This window comes from Lithohypha guttulata, assembly GCF_036872675.1.
Source record: "Lithohypha guttulata strain CCFEE 5908 chromosome Unknown scaffold_4, whole genome shotgun sequence".
NCBI lineage: Eukaryota > Fungi > Ascomycota > Eurotiomycetes > Chaetothyriales > Trichomeriaceae > Lithohypha > Lithohypha guttulata.
This window is the reverse complement of record NW_027042753.1, coordinates 3038287-3057496: the sequence shown is the minus strand read 5'-3', so window position 1 is coordinate 3057496 and position 19210 is coordinate 3038287. Positions and strand designations below refer to the sequence as shown.

General features: G+C 48.5%; 4 protein-coding genes across 4 annotated transcripts; 2 read left to right on the top strand and 2 right to left on the bottom strand.

The window, feature by feature from the left end:
• Positions 1–1274: 1274 nt before the first annotated feature.
• EFCAB1 (EF-hand calcium-binding domain-containing protein 1) lies at positions 1275–4304 on the bottom strand (the record flags this gene model as incomplete). The annotated part of the gene is made up of 1 exon (XM_064900596.1): positions 1275–4304. One exon carries the CDS (start codon positions 4302–4304, stop codon positions 1275–1277), a length of 3030 nt encoding a protein of 1009 aa, XP_064753908.1.
• A 2112-nt stretch (positions 4305–6416) lies between these two features.
• On the top strand, positions 6417–7047 carry FCF1 (rRNA-processing protein fcf1; the record flags this gene model as incomplete). Its single annotated transcript, XM_064900595.1, has 2 exons — positions 6417–6556; positions 6603–7047. The coding sequence occupies 2 exons, from the start codon at positions 6417–6419 to the stop codon at positions 7045–7047; spliced, it is 585 nt and encodes a 194-aa protein (XP_064753907.1).
• A 979-nt stretch (positions 7048–8026) lies between these two features.
• On the top strand, positions 8027–8758 carry LTR64_006261 (uncharacterized protein; the record flags this gene model as incomplete). Its single annotated transcript, XM_064900594.1, has 2 exons — positions 8027–8414; positions 8448–8758. The coding sequence occupies 2 exons, from the start codon at positions 8027–8029 to the stop codon at positions 8756–8758; spliced, it is 699 nt and encodes a 232-aa protein (XP_064753906.1).
• A 3442-nt stretch (positions 8759–12200) lies between these two features.
• On the bottom strand, positions 12201–12924 carry LTR64_006260 (uncharacterized protein; the record flags this gene model as incomplete). The annotated part of the gene is made up of 2 exons (XM_064900593.1): positions 12201–12355; positions 12402–12924. The coding sequence occupies 2 exons, from the start codon at positions 12922–12924 to the stop codon at positions 12201–12203; spliced, it is 678 nt and encodes a 225-aa protein (XP_064753905.1).
• Positions 12925–19210: the final 6286 nt, after the last annotated feature.

Sequence of the window (19210 nt, the reverse complement as noted above, 5' to 3'; positions counted from 1 at the left end):
CGATGCAAATGAATATACAATGCCGAATGAGAGATGGAAAAGAATTCAACTTGTGTGGAAGAACGAAGAGCAGGCAGCTGTTAAGGTGAGTAGAGGTGGAGAGAACAGCCTGTTTTGCGTGGTTTGCGTGGTGATGCAACCACGAAGCTCTAGCCGGCCTGCACCTGCTGTGGCTAAAGAGCAAGCTTCCCTGTTTAGCAGCAACAATGCTGGCGATGTGCGGGGACATGCGCCTGCAAAGTTGCACGCATCGAGAGTACTGGCAAGACTGCATCCAATTCTGACGTGCCGCTGGAGCATGTGCAGGATGTACCACTTGCTCCAACCAATGATCGAGCTCGCTCAGACTTAGCTCACATCTCATACAGCTGTTGGCGGGTCGATCTGCAAGGAAGACATGCAGCAGGAGCTCGCTCAAGTTTGCACTACATCCGAGCGTTTCGAAAGCTCAACTTACTCGACGACTACGAACAAAAACGTGCTGTTTTCCAGAAATCTTCTCACACAGTCACCGTCAAGTACTAGTCAAAAAGGTCATAAAATGTCCAGTGAGTGTCCCTGGCCTGCTGCTTATCAGGATTGCTCGCCTTGAGTTGTTTACCTTAGAGTTTTCGAAGTGTTCGACTAGCGCATTGACATCAGACCATCATCCTTGAAATTCTACGAGCCAGCATATCTATCGAGCAATCACCCAAGCACTAATCTGGGTATTCTTTGCCAGTGGTAGTCTGCACGGCTATTCCAGGCAGTTACAATTAACCACAATCGTGACTATGCATATTGCTATCAGTAATTGTGAATCTCAAACACCCGTAGACAACGTCATGACTCGAGTGAGGCGCAGATAAGGTGTGCATCTTCCAGCCACAAAATTGCAGCGAACTGGCATCCTGCAAACACCTGACATCTTCCTTGCTATCGGGTTTATTGTTGTCCTCGACAAATGGCCTCGGCCAATTCTGAAATTCTCATCTGATAAGTACATGTGCTTCGACTCAGTTCATTGGGTTACAGCCTTCATGATTACCTAAGTGCCGATCTACCCCGCTGAGTGTTCTCGATCTCCTGCACGACATGCATTTGTATCTGGCCATCTGAGTGTATCACATGGCACTTTTGAGGTCTTCGATCGCAGACCACATCCTCCGCTGAAGTTATGTAGGACATGGCTTGGGAGGTATACACAGTATCATTATCTGCTCTTACATGTGCAGTCAAGCGATAGCGTTGACGGTGTTTGTACAAGTCTAATGTTAGATCCAATGCTGCACCGTCTAGAACGACGCCATCTCGATCCAGCTTGACAAGAAGCTGAATTTCCCCAGATCGGCTTTGGCCTCCCAAAAATCTTCCGAGTTGTCTCCGCCAATATCAATATCGGTGCTTTCATCTCTGAGCTTGCGCTTGAACTCTTGCAAGGTAAGTCTGCCATAGCCACCTCGTTCCTTAGCTTCCTGGTCAATGAAACGATGCTGGTGCCAGAAGCCGAGTAGAGCCGAATTGATCTTGATCGTAGGGTTCTCTTTGTCATCCGGTGTAGTCAATTGACTTGAGGCTTCGTTCGGCCGATTCTGAGGAAGTGTAGGATCGGGGATGTCCAGCTGAGACAAAGCTGAATCCAAAGCATGGTTGTTGTCCACCGTACTCATTGATACAGACGGATCATCAGTGGCAGCAGAACCGGCTGGCTCAGAATTGACAGCATACTGCTCGAAGAGTGTCCGTGTGCGTTCCTCGTCCGCGTCCAGGAGAGCTTTCTCCTTCTTCAAAGTAATCGATTTCAGCTCGTCTTCGTAAGCCTGAAGCTCCGCAGCATACTGTCGACGAGCAGCTCTGCTTCTCTTCGCGTCAATTGCTCTGTCCTCTTTGTCCTTAAAGAAATGGTTCAACATCTCATTGAAGGCCTCTTGTACTGCCTCATATATGATTTCAACTCCAACGTCTCGATCTGACTGGCTAAACTCAAAGCCACCCCATCTCTCATTGGCAGGAATATTCCTTGAGGAGATATCTGACTTGCTATCGGCATCGTGATCAACAGCACTGTCATCAAAACGAACCTTGGAGGATGACCGAGATCGAAACGAGGGATGGCCAGAATCGGATTTTATATGCTTCTTGCCTGATCCATTTGTAAGAGAGAGGAGATCGTCTGAACTATCAGATTCCGCATATCCTGCCGGCTTCTCAAGACCTTCTTCGACGTCACGGTAAAATTGTCGCCTCTGCCATCGTTCGTGTACGGCTGCCTGTTCGACTTCGAAATTATTAGTCTCAAGTTCTGCGTACAGACGATGTCTGGAGGCGGCCACGACCCGTCGACGATCCAATGGGTCCATAACGTCCTCTAGCGGTATATCTGCACCAAGGGCTTGCTGTACGTCCGACTCTTGTAGGTGGCTAGCAGGCCAACTGTCTGCGAGGTGGCCAAGCTGATCAATGCCCTCGTCTTGGCTTCTTGGACTTCCCATTATTGAGTCTTCTTCACGTAACATCGGGATTGGCGGAAGATGATGACCAGATACAACAGGCTCGTCCCGACTTTCTTGACTATCTCTCAAACGATGACCTCGAATTAAAGACCTCGTGTCCGACGCCTGCCGGGCAATAGCATCGGCTCGATTGCCCTGCATTCGAGAGTTTTCTTCGAGAACCTCGTCAACATCGCTGTCGAATGTCAAATCACCATTCATATCATGATGCTTCCCATGACCATGTCTCGACTGATGTCCAGCGAAACTGTTACCTCCAAAAGCAGCACTAATCGGGTTGTTGCTCCGTATCACCTCATGTACCTCTTCATCTGTCAAGAAGGCGTCATCTCGACTGTATATCATTTCGTACGTCTGTGTTTTGTTCAAGTCATAGTGAGCTTGTAGCATGCGCAAGAAATCTCTGCGATTGACGTAACCATCCTCATCTAAATCAAATGCTCTAAAAAGCCGGTTGATTCGTGCTTTGCGACTACCATCGTTAGCAAGCTCCGCCATACCTGCTGCAAAGTCCGAAAAGTTGATGAAGCCATTGTTGCTCTTGTCGTAGAAGTGGAAAATTCTGTCGTAGATGAGATTGGGCGTGGGAGGACGGTCAGCTGTCGTAGAGGTAAAATACTTGTCAAAGCTAGGTCTATCTATGACCATGCCAATTTCGTCAGGGTCATCTGGCCATTCCCTGCCTGCAATGCACTTGAACTGGTCGTACAATGCATCTAGATCTTGACGGTCAATATTGATCGTTCGCAATAACCTCATCTTCAATCCTTTGGGTATTGATTCCTGACAGGCATTCGGATTTCCAGGATACCACTTTGGCTGTACAAGCTTGATCTGACCTCTAATTGGAGCAGGTATCCTGATTTTGTAGAAGACATGAGCTTTGTGATGGATTTGTTGATGCTCGCAGGTCTCGCAGAGATCGTAGTCGAAGCAATTGGCGCAATGATAACGAGTGCCCCGAATTGGTTGCATCCCGCAACCATTACATTCGACGCCCCTGTGCTGGTAACCACTCCATTTCGCCTGCTCTTCACCTATTCGGTACAGCAAGTCAAGAATATTTTGACCTCCATCCTGCTCTTGTTCATCCCCAGTTAGAGACCCTCTTCTGCTAGGTCGATTTCTTCCGTTGTCCTGTCCAGATAACGCCTGGGCAATTTCTCTCGGACCTTGAGGTTGGAAAGGAGTATCCGGAGGAAGTTCTTCATGAAACCACATGTCCGCATCTACAATTTCGTTGCCGCGATCGTGCAATTCAGCAATGTTCTTGAAGAGCTCAAGGTCGATATCAGAATTGAGCTTCGATGCCAAAACGTCCGCGTCGCTGCCAAGGATGTATCCGTCTGGAAATTCTTCCTGCAAGAAGTTCTGTGCGAACCTTGCTTGAATGTGAAGCGAGAGTTGCGCACTCAGCTCGGACGAGAGATCATGGGCTTCCACAATAACATCCCGTATATATTCGAGTTTGGTCGGTAGAAGTATGAAGGTTTCACCTTGGGAGGCGAGCAGCTCGTTGTGGACGTAGTACTTGTTGTGATACATGCCGTAGCCTTCTCCAGAGGCCTCTCGCCGCGTCAAATGTTCTAATGCCCGATCAACGGGATCGTAGTCCAGCTCGACTGGCTGAGAACCGTGTCGCCATCTTCGTCTTCGTCGACGCACGGCATTACTGCGGTGAAGCTTGCCGTCAACAATTGACGGCGACTGGTTTGTAGAAAAGTGCTTGTAGCTGAAGTAGAATATGGCTAACGCGGCCGCTCCAGATGCAATGAGTAGAGCGCCGCGAGGGACTCCAGTTTGGTTCTGCATTGCCTTGACATCTTGATGGGATATCAACACTCAATTGCAAACCAAGAGGAGAGTTGCTTCAGAAGAACTTGGGGCGCAAGCACTACCGCAACTCTAAGAATGTTTTACATAGAGATTGAAGCAGGTGCGACCGTAATGTTTATTTGCTCTGTTTGTCACGATAATAGGATGCCGATCCATTGCAGTATCACAATACATGTACTAACATAAGTACTACTCTGTAAAAACTGCAAGTACCAGGTTTGCTTCATGATGCCACTAAACTTTGCTATTCACAGGACCTATCCCAGTGCACATGCAACCTCAATCTGCTGAGCACTGAAGAGTTGTTGTCCACCACATCGACTGCCCCTAAGGTGCTGCTAGTTTTCAGCAAATGCCGGACCTTCAATTCTTGTCAAACGGAAGAGGCGATGCAAAGGGATCTTCGCAAGAGTCCAGGTCCGTGCTGTAGTGGTGTATCTACCACAATATAAACCGGGCTGTAGGTCCTTTCCTGTAGCAACAACCAGGCCTGTGTACTGTCCCAGAATTCCGGCATGCCTAAGTCGTCATTAGTGTTAGTGAAGGTCAAGGTGATCTGTTCTTTCTGTCCACAACGCACACTGCTTGATCCAAAGACCGAACGCCTACGATGAGGCCACCATGCAAAACTGAAGAGAGAAACATGTTTTATACATTTTTGCCGAGAGTCCTAGCCTGCTATGAAGCACTATCAAAAAAACGTGATAGGTACGGATGATTGGATAGTGCTTGAACGTGTCGCCCAGTGCAAATCATGTCGACTAAGTTGGTCCAGCCATTTCGCAGTAACACAACTCGATCCTTACTCACGTAATGCTATGGTTTCCAAGAGTATTGGCGTCAAAATCAATACCTACTACCATCCCGATAGTGTCCTGCAGGTAGATGACCATGGGTGTCGCGACTGCTCGGAGGCCTTGTTGAGTGACGCGCTACTTCGGCGGTAGGCGAGAAGAACAGACTCGGCACACTCGAGAAATTCCTTGGTAAATTGCCGAGATCTTTCGTATCATGCGAGGGTGCATGTGGTTTCTGCTTCATATCTGTCAAAAGAGTATATGAAGGTTTTCCAAAATTCGTCTCGCCTATGCCTTCGTGCCTCCCAAACCTGCGATTGATGGACCATGACGTGAGAATGCGCCATGCGATGATGACCAACGCAACGAATGCGATGCAAGCACCAACAATTATAAAGACGAAGTTTTCTGGCAGATTTGTTCTATGCATATAGGGAGCGTTCGCGGTAGGTGGTACGGAGGGAGGAGGGTAGCTGTAGCCTCCAGATAGTGTTGGAGCATTGGTCAATGATGGAATGCCACTTAGAGAAGGGGCACCAGCGAGCGATGTAACTGGGGCGGAGGAAGCGGTGGACAAACTCGGGGCATTAGTGATCGTGTTCGAACCAGAAGCTGAGGTTGCTGTGGCACTCCTCGACGCTGAGCTAGAGGCGGATGCAGACTCTGAACTGGAATCCGTGGCGGATGCTGAATCTGTGCTCGTTTGACCGATCGAACCGAGAACATTACTTAGATTCGCACCACCGTCAGACTGAGAAGCAGATGTTGGCTGCGCGGACGCAGAAGTTGCGGTCGACATATCGTTGGGGCGTCAATGTGCTTCCCTGCTGCGAGTGGCTGATGCTGCTACCCGTTGACAGCTACACAGCTTGAAGAGGTGGTGCTGGTTCAGTGGTTATCGCTAATTAGATTGCACAATCGAGTGCTATATGCGCCTGAAAAACAGGTGTTTCTGGTCGCCTGGACTCTGAAGTAATGAGGATAGTTGGGAAGTGAAGGGCGGAAGGGTAAGGGTTGACAAGATTCGTGTTTGCAAAGTCGATTTATTTTCGGCCTGCTGCTTCTGGCTACGCGTGCTGCTTGGCCCCTGTAAGCGGAGCCTGATCTGCCACTAATATCCGGCTCTTTGGGCGATCGCATACTACCCAAAGAACTGGAAGCTTAAATTTTGTGGAGGTTCAACCAGATCGTGGCTGCGATACGCAATATTTCGTATCGATAGTCTTTTGCATCACGACTGTCTCTCGTTGCTGTTAACGGTTCTCAGCTACTCGAGCGTTCGCAGTCAGAGATGGGAGTTCAGAAGAAGACCCGCAAGTTCGCGACGGTCAAGAGAATCATTGGGCAGCGTGATGCTCGATTGAAGAAAAACCAGCAGAAAGCAGAAACAGAAAGCCAGAAGAAGAAGGATGATGAAGTGATTCGGGAAGTGTATGTGAGCTTCACTCTGATACCTGTTGCATATTGACTTTGACAGGCCTCAAGTCTCGTCGGCGCTCTTCTTTCAATATAATACTGCACTTGTGCCTCCATACAATGTTCTGGTCGATACCAATTTCCTCTCTCATACAGTTCAGAAGAAGCTTGATATGCTTCCTACCATGATGGATTGTCTCTATGCCAAATGCATACCTATCATTTCAGATTGCGTTATGGCCGAATTAGAAAAGCTGGGTCCCAAGTACAGAATCGCTTTACGTATAGCAAGAGACGAGCGGTGGGAAAGACTCAAGTGTGGTCATAAGGGCGTCTATGCTGACGACTGCATTGTCGACCGGGTACAACGCCACAAGATTTACATTGTCGCCACGAACGATCAGGATCTGAAGCGAAGAATCCGAAAAGTCCCTGGTGTACCTATCATGAGTGTCGCCAGAGGCAAGTACGTGATCGAAAGATTACCAGACGCCCCGGAGAAGTGAGCAACAACCATTTCCCTCCAATGAATGGGTATGAAGCAGAAATTTCCCAGAGTCTATGGAATGCATTCATCAAGATCAGCCAACGAGACACCGTCCATAAGTAACAGCCGTTGATGCATGTTCCTACACGCCCAAAAGCCTAGCAAAATCGAAACAGCTCAAGCTGTATGAGCTCGAAGCCCGGGAAAAAGTGCATGCAGCACTTTACTACCACCCCAACCTATCAATGCAAGACCTATACCCGAAATAACAAACATGGCTGCGAGGACTTTGTTCCTGAGATGGAATGCATCTTCCATCTCTCGCTTCGCCATCTTGCGTTGATGTGAGTGGTAGTAACTGTCTGCTGATCCGTGGCCGCTCAATACTTTGGAATAAGTCTGCTTGTCGATAAGAAAGAGTGAGACGAGAAATGAGATGAAGAGCAGCGGAGTAAGGAGGAAGCGAGATACCAGTGACTCTCCTGGGACATAAGTACTGCTGATGCTGTCTTTCGGGGCTGACATGTCTGTATCGAAAGTGCGAATGGATTGCGTTTGGAGAGTGTGATGTTCAAATAAATTTCTTTATGCCAGACTTCGAAGGGGAATCTGGTATCTGGTGTTTGCGACTGCTCGATCACTCCTCCAGTAGCGGGTTCGTTTTACTATTTTCTTTTCACGGTGCGAGTTATCTGTCTTTGCATCTGATTGTCCCTCGTGCCAATTCCAGCTGCCTTGCGTTTAGTCAGCAATCGTCATCCCGCACAATCGGCTGGGATAAATCCGTCTCCTGACTCCTATGCAAGACTTGGCAGACACGGAGGACATCAATCTCTCTTCATTGCCTCTAACGAGTCTTCAAAATGTATGCTTCACTTCCCTTCAATAGCACAGTGTTCGGGGAATGACACCACGTGGATGCACCGCGAACTCAACCACAACCACAATCTAATTCAAAACTCGACCACCTACGTGATAGTACCATATTTGATTACGACATGCCTTTACTGAGCTCATTCTTGCTCATTGAATCGGCCGCTGCCGCCTTACTCGCCATCTCCGCCCTTCTCATCACCTCTCCTACCAGAGTCCTTTCCTCAACAACCCTCTCTTTATTGGGCAGTTCGATGCACATCCGAACCGCAACATTCATCCCAGATCCTGTCCTGCCACGTTCAGACGGGTCTACCAGCCACTCTTCAAACCCATTGACGTCCCTGACACGTCCACTGAGAACGACACTCACCATCTCTGAGCGGGAGATCATCTCCTTGCTAGGCCTTGTCATAGCCGCAACAGCTTTCAGCACCATCATTCTAGCCTTTCCGTTGCGCTTTTCGAGAGCGGGCTTGACAGCACGCACGACCGACGATGCCAAGGTTGTACGTAAGTCGAGTACTGAAGTTGGTGAGAGCATAGCCAAGCTCAACCTGACTCAGACGACTTGGCAGGTCTTTGCTGGGATGCATGTGATCTTCGCATCGCTGCTCGTTGCATGGATGTACGTTTTCCGTAGCCAGAGAGGCATCGATAGAGTTCCACTATTGACGCAAGATGTTGATGCAGCGAGCCTGCTCGTGAATAACATCACTTTTACAATAGGGATGGTGGACATGCTGTTCTGGGGCTATTTGTACACGACTATCAAAGAGGAAAGAAGAGTGGTGCTGAGTGTTATGGAGAGGAGGAGATCAGAAGATGAGGAAGATGACGCGAACAAGGCTATGTAGAAGTTCCTACGAGATGGACCTTCGTGATTCTACGGTGAACTACGTATGAGAATGACATTCACCCTCGAAAAAAGAGCCCCGAAGACACCAGCATGACCATGAAGGTCACTAACCTTTTGCTCGCTTCCAATCAATCGAGTCTTGTTCACCGTACCATTCGTTGCTTGTCTCCTGCGACAGTCATGAGTAGAGACTATACAGAAAGGCTTCTTTCACAGGCAGGTCGCTTATGGAACCAGCTAGTCGTTTTTGCCATTAGTTTGTCGACCTGATACAGAACGGTTGGAACCACTTAGCGCTTTCGAAGGATTGGACTGGAACCCTGAGGATTTCATCGTGTCAACCAATCCTTGGAAATGTTGCGATTGGGCATGGGTTAGAAGACTTGACAAATCAGCTTTGGAGTCAGGGCGTACAATTAGCTAATTAGACACACTCTGCCTGTAATGCTGGTCCCTGTCGTTGTCAACAAGGATATATCATGAGTCAAATTGAACATCAAACGTTCCGATCTACTACGACAAGTACAGGACAATGTGTCCCATGTAGATATAGCTTCTGAATGAGAATCTCAACTCTTAGAGAAAGACCTGATAGCATGTCTGGCCACGGAAGAAGCCCTTTTCCTGGTCTCGTCGTTGTCTGCTTAGTGGTCGTCTCTCAACTATCAGATCGTGGCCCGTCTCGTCTGGCATGGCATTCTCGGAAAGACAGTGCACACTCAACCACTTCACACATTTGTCATGTAGTCGGAACACGAGGAGGACCACCCGGATCTGAACCAATATGCTGTTCTCGTCTATGCCTTTCTGGCATGACTCATCTCGTCAATAGGCCAATATGCCACCTGTTGCAAGCTTTCAGAAGCCGCAGAAGATGTCATATGATCGCGGCGCGCTTGCCTTCGCGAACAGGCTTTTCGAGTATGTGCATCCGGAGAGTCGTCAATCTACGTTACCATGTTCTGCAGGGCCATCTCCTTGGATTCGTACTTGGTTGGATGGCTAAGCAGAGGATAGAAGGGCGAACAGGCGCGACTTACAGCTTACTGCCAGCATTGGATACAGGCCTGAGGCCTCTTAGCATCGTGGCCCACGGGTAGTGCTAAGCGTCCAAAGTTGTGCAGCACAGGAAAGCCTGCCGAGCATTCAGAAGCACGTGAGAACGTCACAGCTCTTCTGCTGCTGCAACGACGTTGAATCGTGCTGTCATAAACAGACTTCCAAAGAGAGCCAGCAAAACGAAATATTGACGAGCGCCATACGTTGTTGCAGCGAGGACTTCGGTGCGCTACAACGAATATCCCGTCACGATTGTTATGGGTCAGTCGTGGTTTCGGCATTCATGTCCTTTCGAGCTCAAAAGTCGTCCCAGATTGTGATGCCTATGATGCAAATATTTTCAAATAACATCATAATGCACGAATTCAGCACCGTGAGCTGCGCATCTACATTGGAAATGGATGCCTTGAGCAAAATTGACTACCATAGTTCGAACCGCAGCGCAAGGTGACCCGCTTCTCTGCGATAACCTATACAGTCTACTTCCAAGACTTCTAGTTTCCTGCTGGGATGCTTCACTTTCAATCAGCGAGGAGCCAGGACGGAGATTGGCAGAGCTGTGTCATCAGTCCTCGGGCCACGGGTCTTGTGCCTCCCATGTCAGTCACTGACAATGAGTCAATGCTTATTGTGGAGAAAAAGAGCTCAGAGCTCACGGCTCGCAACGTAATCAACTACTGACGAAGATCAGACAAGAATACACACCGCTACTACGTCGACGAAGCTTTGGATGCCAGGGATTTTGGATGATCAAGTTTGGTGGTTTCAGTCCTCTTGTGCCTGATTTGGTTAGTTGATTTGCCTTCTTTCTAAACAGCCATTCTAACCAAAAAGTACAACAAAGCCCTCCAGCACACATACTGCTACAAAGCATATTCGTTGCGGTGCCAGACTCGGAAGTGATACCGGTACGAGATCGGTTGAAGCGACGCTCTCGGCCATGCCCCTTAATGTCAATCGCTAGGCGTTATGGTGAAACTTACCACTCGCTGCATTAGATTTCGGGTCTCATCATTGACTTTCTCATGCACAGCGAGTCATGAGCACGATGAAGGTCTTATTGTTCCTTTTCTACCTGCGCAAAAATCGCCATTGGACGTCGCATTGATGAGGAATACCAGAAATGGCAGGCAGTAGGCGGTGGCTGAGGCAGGCATGGTAGAGCATCAATTGCCTCCTTACAGTCGTCTACCCATTACTCTGCTCCGGGTGTGCCATAGACAATTCGAAAACTTCATAAATGCTGTCTCTTCTCACTGATAATTGTCATATCATTCTCAGTGCAAAACAGCTGCTTCCTTCCCATGCTGCTTACACTTGAACTTTGGGCCTTGAATTTTGCATTGAAAACACAAAACATTCTCATCTTTTTGGCGTCCAAACCTCCATGGCGTATCACGAAAGTCTAGAGTTCTGCCTTGCAAGACCATATCACAACATGGGTGGTGGCGCGCCAAAACCGTCGACACCAAAACCGTCGACGCCGAAACCAAAACCCAAACCGCCCCCACCCCCTTCTCGTGAGCAACCATTGCACATCAGTGACGGTCTGGTCCAAGCCATACTAACGTCGAAAGCTATCGGCTACAATGGCCGGAAGCTTTTCGCACCGAAACCAGCACCTCCAGATCGTGAGTAATCCCAGGTATCCAGAAGCTGTATACGTACTCACACTCACTAGCCAACGGAGATGGTTGGACAACAGCCTGCTTTCATCTTTACATCCTCTCCACGTCAAAGGGAAACCCACAGCCTAAGCCTAAGCCCAAGCCCAGGCCAAAGCCACCGCCCGATGGCACGTAACACCAAAGCTGGCGCTCTGAACCGTGCTGACGAGTTATAGCTGCACATAACCGATAACATCATCCCTATATGGCCGCACATCTGCTTTCGGTATCTTGAAGCGGTGATCTTCCTGTTCATTGAGATGATTAGGTCAAGCGAAGAGTACGCAGAGGTTGGTTAGGGGCAGTACGTTGAGGGAGAGGCAGCTATGCCTGAACGTGGTTTGGCGGGAACGTCGCCGACTATGTCTGTACAACAATCCTCGTGGTGGTGGCGGCGGTTCATTGTGTCAGATGGACGACCTTGCGACTTCTTTCTTAATTGTTGTTTTTAGTTTGGAGAATTCTTTGTGGTGGGAGATTTTGCGGGAGGTTTGTTGGGATGATTTGCAAGTGGTCATTACACAATGTACAAGATTGTTGAATACGTGTAACGATGCTTTTGGGACGGTTCCAGGCCGATGGATGAGACCAGCGATGACGGACAGCAGGACAGCTTGGAGTATTGAGTGTGTTTGTGGGGCTTCACGGTAGAAGCTTTTGGTGCTACGATCGAATTATCCTGACGGCTCTGGAGGTGTATGGTCCTGGTCGGTCTTATGTCTTCACTTTGTCGTCAGGATCTGGTACCACATCTGTAGGGAATACAGCGAGATAGAATTTCCTGAGCAATCTATCAATATTTTGGATGCCGAACTTTCGATCGTTGATGTCTGAAGGAAGCTCTGTTGACAAGCCCTCGAGATCATTCACTGCACCTGTCAGTTGACGGCTCGCACAAAAAAGGGATCTACTCACCGAATGGTTGGTACGATGATTTGAATCTGCCCATAAGATCGAATTGTTTGGCTGCATGTGCACGGACGCGGTCACGAGAGTCGTCCTTGTCCCATTTGCGCGGACCTTCAAACTTGTATCGCCACAGTTCAATGATAAGATCGTTGATATAGTCCTCAATCTCCTGGATTTGCTTATAGACTTCGTCTTTGTCAACTTGCTGACCACGACGGTGTCTAGCAACTGCTTTCTCGACTGCCTTGCTCTGCTGTGAACCAGCCACGATTATCAACACGATAGACGTGGCAAGTAATCTGTCACGGGACAATTTTGTGAATTTGTTGGGTGAACACAGGTCCTGGTAGTACTTGAAGGTAGCTCTCGTTGTGGCTTTGAAGAACTGAAAGAGCAAGGCTTTCAGGAAACGATCGACGTGTATAGGTGAAACGTACATGAATTCGCCGTTGTAGCGGTCCGCAAGACCCGTTCGCTGCAGCACAGGCTCGATTTCTTCGTGTGGCAGGTAGAAACTATGTCCGAGCATATAGACAAGCACTGTCGATTGAAGGGCATTCTTTAGTGCAGGACAGCGACCCAACACTACTTTATGATAGAACTGACAAACATCAGCGAAAACAGACCTGGGCCATGGCTTCCCATATTCTTCTCGAAAGAAGGTAAGATGCCAATCAAGGTCATCATGAGCTTCTGCACACTCGAGCCATTGACGAACCCAGAGACGAAATTCGTTTATATAAGGGACCAGATTACTAGTGTTCATTGCCGGTACAAGAGGAGGACTCAATATTTCTTGTGCCTGGACTTCGAAACCCTGGCCCTGGGAAGTGATTGGAAAAACTGACTTTTGGATGTCCTGGGGTCTTTTCGCTTCAAATCTGATGACTGGGATGGTCAATTCTGGAACATCAAAATATTGATGTAGGCGAATCAAAAAAGGTTTGTTCTCAGGACTTGGATCTGGCCCTGGCATTTTGTGAAAGAACTCCCCATTTTTGAGATCAAGATGGCCGTACATGTCCTCTGTATACCGTATTAGTTTGCGTCGTGTACACCGAAAGAGTATTTCACCCGTGAACAAGTGCTCGTGCCTGGTTTCTGGAAGCTCGTTCATGCAGAAAAAGTCCAGAGTACGTTTGCTCTTGCTTAGGCATGGACGGCATGGGCGTTTGTCATCACACTAGCTCGAGTAAGAAATTTCCCCGAGACTCAGTATGACATTTACCTTCTCCTTCATCACATGACACCGAGCACATGCCCCCATGAGTCTTACCCGTCGTGCAGAGTCTTTTGCTATGGGAGTTAGTGCACGCTTTCGACCTCGTCCATTGAATACCTCATCCACATCGCCGGCATCTGGAGGAGCATCAGGAGGAGCCCTGTTTTTCGGAAGCAAGAACCTCTGCCGCGGAGTCCGCGCCGTGGATCCCGGTGTTTGTGAACAATCCCAAACTTGTCTTATAGGTAAAGGACCGCCGAAGTGTGCAGAAAATGTCGTTTGTTGTGATGTTTGTGTAGTCGGAGGTTTTGAATAGTGGTTACTAACATGCATATTCTGCTGAGGCCATACAGGTACATGCAGAGATGTTGCTGCTGAACAAGTCAGCTTCACAGCTTGGAGAGCTCGGTTTCACGTACCAGAATTGTGCCATGCTGGCTCGAGGTTGTTTGTGGCCTCTACTATTGTCTGCTTCGTAAAAGACGATGGGAATTCTCCAAGATCACCACACGTCGCGAACTCCTCTGCTACATATGCAGACCAGAGATCCTCTGGCGGCTGGTCATCATCGTGATGCTCTGCTGGTTTCGTGAAATGTAGCTCAGGCAAAAGTGCAGGACTTGCACTGTAAAATGCTAAATCAGAAGCTTCCCCACCGAAATGATACATAAACTGTTGAGCTAAATAGCTCGAATTTGGATGTAGTGATCCGAGATTGCTTTCCTGTCGACTAGCAACTCGTTCTTTGATTCCATTATCGGGGCGACCGATGTTCCCTTCCAGAGAAGTTGCCGATCTTGGCTGTGTCGTCGATGACGGTTGCGTCTCGACAACTTTTCTGGTCATTGTGATCGCGAATTCTGTTGCAAAATTTGGAAGGAAAGCATTCTCTACATAGGCACACTTTATACTCGTTAATCTGGAATCAAGACCAGTTACCGTAGCACGGCTCACACGGTAGAGATGGTAGCGAAGACCTGATTCGCAAGTCCAGCAATGACGGTGAGCGACATGCACCAATCAGATGTTGAGTACACATCAAAATGGTCTAGGACATTCGTAACACGACAAGAAGAGTTCGGGGAAAGAATGTGCATGACATTGTCACCGATGGCCGGCATGGAGAAGGGGTTCTTGACCAGTCACCAACGAGCTGCGAAGCTCTTGGTTGAACAAGTTTGCACAGCCCGAACATGCTTGACGGTATATGCAAGGCGCTACTTGCGCAAGCGACAAGCGATAGCGCAGGCCAGAGAGACGTGGCTTTCACGAAACGGGACTTGCATCGTCTGGACTTCTTTCTTGTAGAGGTGTACTATTAGTATCGTTCAGGTGGTACTCAGCGGCTGAGTCTCCTCCGGAGCATGAAAGCGACTATATGCACGGGAAGTATGGTCCGACTTATGTGCAAGAGGAGAAATTGAAAAGAATGTGGTGGAAAATAATTGAACTCTGATCCACCCACAGTGGTAGAGTGGCGACGGGAATAACGTGAACCTCGTTACAGTTTTCTAATCAGATTATAGGCACTGTCTCAGGGCTCGAACAACTATAAGTGGTGCTGGAAACACGGTACTCCTGGGGACACTACCTATCGCAAAATCAAGTCAGGAATGTATGGCGAGGCTCGCATCATTCTTATCACCGCCCTGAATGGGTGAAGGAAGGGCGCTCTTTCCTCAAGTTCTCACCAGCGTTCTAACAAGTAAGATATAGTTTGAATTAACCCTTGTGCTAAGTAGAGAGATCATTACCGCTGGCCCGGCAAGAGGACATCCCCCATGCCTACCATGTTCGTCTCCTGTGACCAGATTTCCATGCAGGCACCACTTTAACCGATGAAGTCATGGCAACAGACTCGATCGCAGACATCGTCACACTCCCGCAAGGCAAGGGCTTTTAAGGCCCTTTTGCTAGTCACCTGCACTCTGGAACAGATAGAGTTCGCACGAAACCTTTCAGCTTTTCGGGGCCAAAGGATAAATTCCACGAATGCGGAGACTCCGGGGACTGCTAGTAACGTCGCAGCTGTCTCCTCCAGGCAGCAAGCCTCGAGGTTCTCATTCTCTATGGGCGTCGGTTATGATCTCAACACTGAACATGTGCGTATCTGGTGATGCCGTTGCATTCAATGTTGTGTAGCAGGCGTAGGATGAATAGGGTATACGGAGTAGACGGGTAGGGCTGATAGAAGTGTGGGCAGTCGGCCTGTGTTGTATGTAATGACCAAGTTACAGGTTGTATAGGTGAGACGTAAACATTATAGCAGAATACAACTCTTCTCCACAATACGCCAGACTCGCAAGGCATACACAAGGCTTAGGTCATCTACGACCAATACTGTGCAACTTCTCACTGCAGTGGAACACCGGGATGATTTTAAATAGACAAGCTCGAATCGTGTCATGCACAACTCGGCCCAAGGGGCGGTATTCACTTGTATTTCGTGTAATAGATTTGGGGGCTAACCGGTGAGATGCCGATCTCTGAGCTTAGCGTCCAGGCTGATTGCTCCGTTGTGTATCGGATTGATTCACATCCATCCAGGCCATATCACGAGTCACGTACTACCGGTACTGTGTACATGCTAAGGTGGTAGCGTGAGAGAGCCTAACTTTGGAAGGGAACAGTTCTTCAAAAGGTCGATGCATCTCAAGAACTTCGAGGTATTTATCTCTTGCCCATCGCTCTGCGCTCCAATTTCCCACGTCATGCTACGCCAAGCAGCCCTCACTCTTTTTGCTTGATCGTTTCTATGCTCTCCAAGCCTGCACAAATCTCATTCCTGGAAACGATGTACACAATCAGCACTGCCCCTTTAGAGGTATTCTTCCAGAAGCTTGCCTTATCAGGCGGCAATGTGACCTTACCTACATCGAGCCTGTTGCCCACCCACACAATCAAACATTCACACACGCTTCATTCACTTGTCTTGTTGAGACATATTCCAGTGTATGACTCAACCTGGAGAGCATTGCCTTGGTGCCTTGGAGTCAACCAATCCTGTCCTCGACTAAGGGTCGCGAATCCAACGATGAGGTTCGTGAACCTATACGAGCTTCTACACATTTCCTCTTTCATTGCACTTCTGCTCTTTTGCGTCCCCACAATGCTCTTTTGTAGCGTCTCTGCTCTTAACATTACCGCTTCAGATCGAATGCTAGGCACGAAACAGTAATGCCTTCACGGATGTCCACAACCGCCCCACCCAATCTGCTCGTTGCCTGGCGTCCTTGTTGCTTGTCCATGTCCACTGGGGCTCTGCCACAAATCACGCACCTCGACGTTGAGTTTGCCCTTCTCCGTATGGTTGCTCTATTGTTCATCTTGCTCGACTTGACTCCCCCTAGGCTGACTGACATTTACCAAAAGACCAATGACTGCCACTGGTTCACTGGAGGTCGATTGATGACTCTTGCCTACGTCAACGCCGACACTGGCCAGTTTCTCGAAGCACAAAGTCCCTCCCGCTTGGGACATGGCTTTGCCAAATTTCCCTATGCCGAAGCCTGAGTTGCGAGGCAGCAGGCAAATCGAAAAGTCCAATTCACCTTCGCAGCATATACCTCTAAGTCAATGAACTTCTGTGTGATTGTTGGTTAGTCACAAAAGGTCTCTTAACAGAAGGATTGAATTATATAACCCATCCTATCTGTGCCTCCTTGTCGTTATGTTGAAAGGACACAAACACAAGGCATATAAGTGAGCCCATCTCACAATCCAGCAGCGAGACTCTCACATAAAGCACACACACAACTCAGGAAAGACATCACCTAGAACGACCATAGCTGAGACATCAAGCAACTATCATGGCTCATGTAACGAGGAGTCTTCGAAAGGGCGACGGAGACGAAAAACCGAGACCCATTGTCGGTGAGTACAACGCCATTCTTCATGAGGTAATAGATACTAACCTGTCAGCTTGGGACGGACCAGTTCGTTGTCGGTCAATGGCAAAAGGCCCGAAGACATCGCCGCCACCACCACCACCAAAACCTAGGCCATCAACTGCTTGGAACTGAGGCTTTGAGATCTGCCCGTAGTTGCTGGTCAACAGCGAGCACTTCGAAAGCCGTGGCAGCTCATGTCGAAACAAAATCAATCACGGAGGAATGCATCGTTCCCAGTTACACTAAAAACTCAACAGAACGTGACAAGCTGGGTCTTGCCGCAACAAAGACAATGGTTGTTTGGATGGCGTTTGATTTTGCATAGCGGGAAGCGTTGACTGGGAGCGTTCAGCGGGTAGGTTGTTGCTGGATTAGACATGGTGTTTAGAATGTGGGATAGACGGATGACACCTTCACCGGGAAAATATTGTGGCCGTTACCATTTGTAGAGAGGGACATGTTCCATACCAAGAAGATTGTGTAGCAACACCAGGCAGAGATCGTGTATATTATACATTCTCCAACACCATATATTCCGTCATGTTTACCAGTTCTTGCATGTCTTGGTCCTCTTTCGGGCACGCATGATATATGATGTGGCGCATGCTGATAGGTCAGCCTGCTTTGGAACTTGTTAGGTACCGCGTGTTGGTTTGTTCGAGAGGTATCTTGCGAGCCAGATAGCACAAGGACGCGCAATCCTACGTTCGTAAAGGACTAAACCTCGTGAGATCTTAGTCAGCCGGTGATTATAGATGTATACAGTGTTCACCAATCTTCATGCTATGGTTTTTGCAGTTTTCCAAGTATGCTGTAGAAGCAATCGACATTTAGAGAAGAGCTTGGACAACATGGGATGTATGTTCCCGGATGTTCGCCAACCTTTTAGGGTCGTCCAAGTAGAGATGGATTGGATCGTGTCAGACGCGTTTGTTATTGACACAAATGAGACACCGTCGACTATGGAGAAAGGTACGGCTTGTTGAGAGGAGACTTCACGGACACTGGTGACATCCCAAAGGTTGAGAACTCTGTGCTCTCCGGACATACAACGATTGTCTTCGAATTGCCAGTTCTACACTGGGTCGAATGGCAAAAGTATGCCTGAGCAGTTATCGCTTGAGCTTTGCTGCCTCAGGATAAGAACGAGTAGTCTATACAAGGTCCGAGAGCGACGGTACAATCACGAAATGGTGCAATTGAGTAGAAGAGAGAAAGGATTTGTAGTAGAACGCGTTCCTTCCCCTGGCCTATACACTACTCATGGTGTCAAGCATATAAGCATTGGCAAGCGCTTCCCGTCGAATTTTATCCCCGGCCCATTCTGCAATTGTCGAGCTCAATCGGTCTCTATGCCTGCCCTTCACACTCCCTAGAGTGATTCTGTCTTGAGTACCTTTCCACCTATGATCAGGGGTTGCTTGTTGCTAAAGTTTGGGATATCCTCCATAACATCTTTTGTCTCTGGTGCTCCGACTGCCTTGTAGAAGTCGTCTTTGTTGTCCCAGATAAGCGTTGCCTGGGTGCTAAATTGAGGCTTGCTGCCGTCTGGTCCTCCAGCGAATTGAATCACTTCCCAGCCCTTCAGACCATATTGCTTCCATTTCTCGGTGACGAGTGGCATGTGGGTGCTTAGGTAGTAATCCATGTTGAAAGTGGCACCTTCATCGTTTGGATATACAACAAGGACTTTGACAGACATG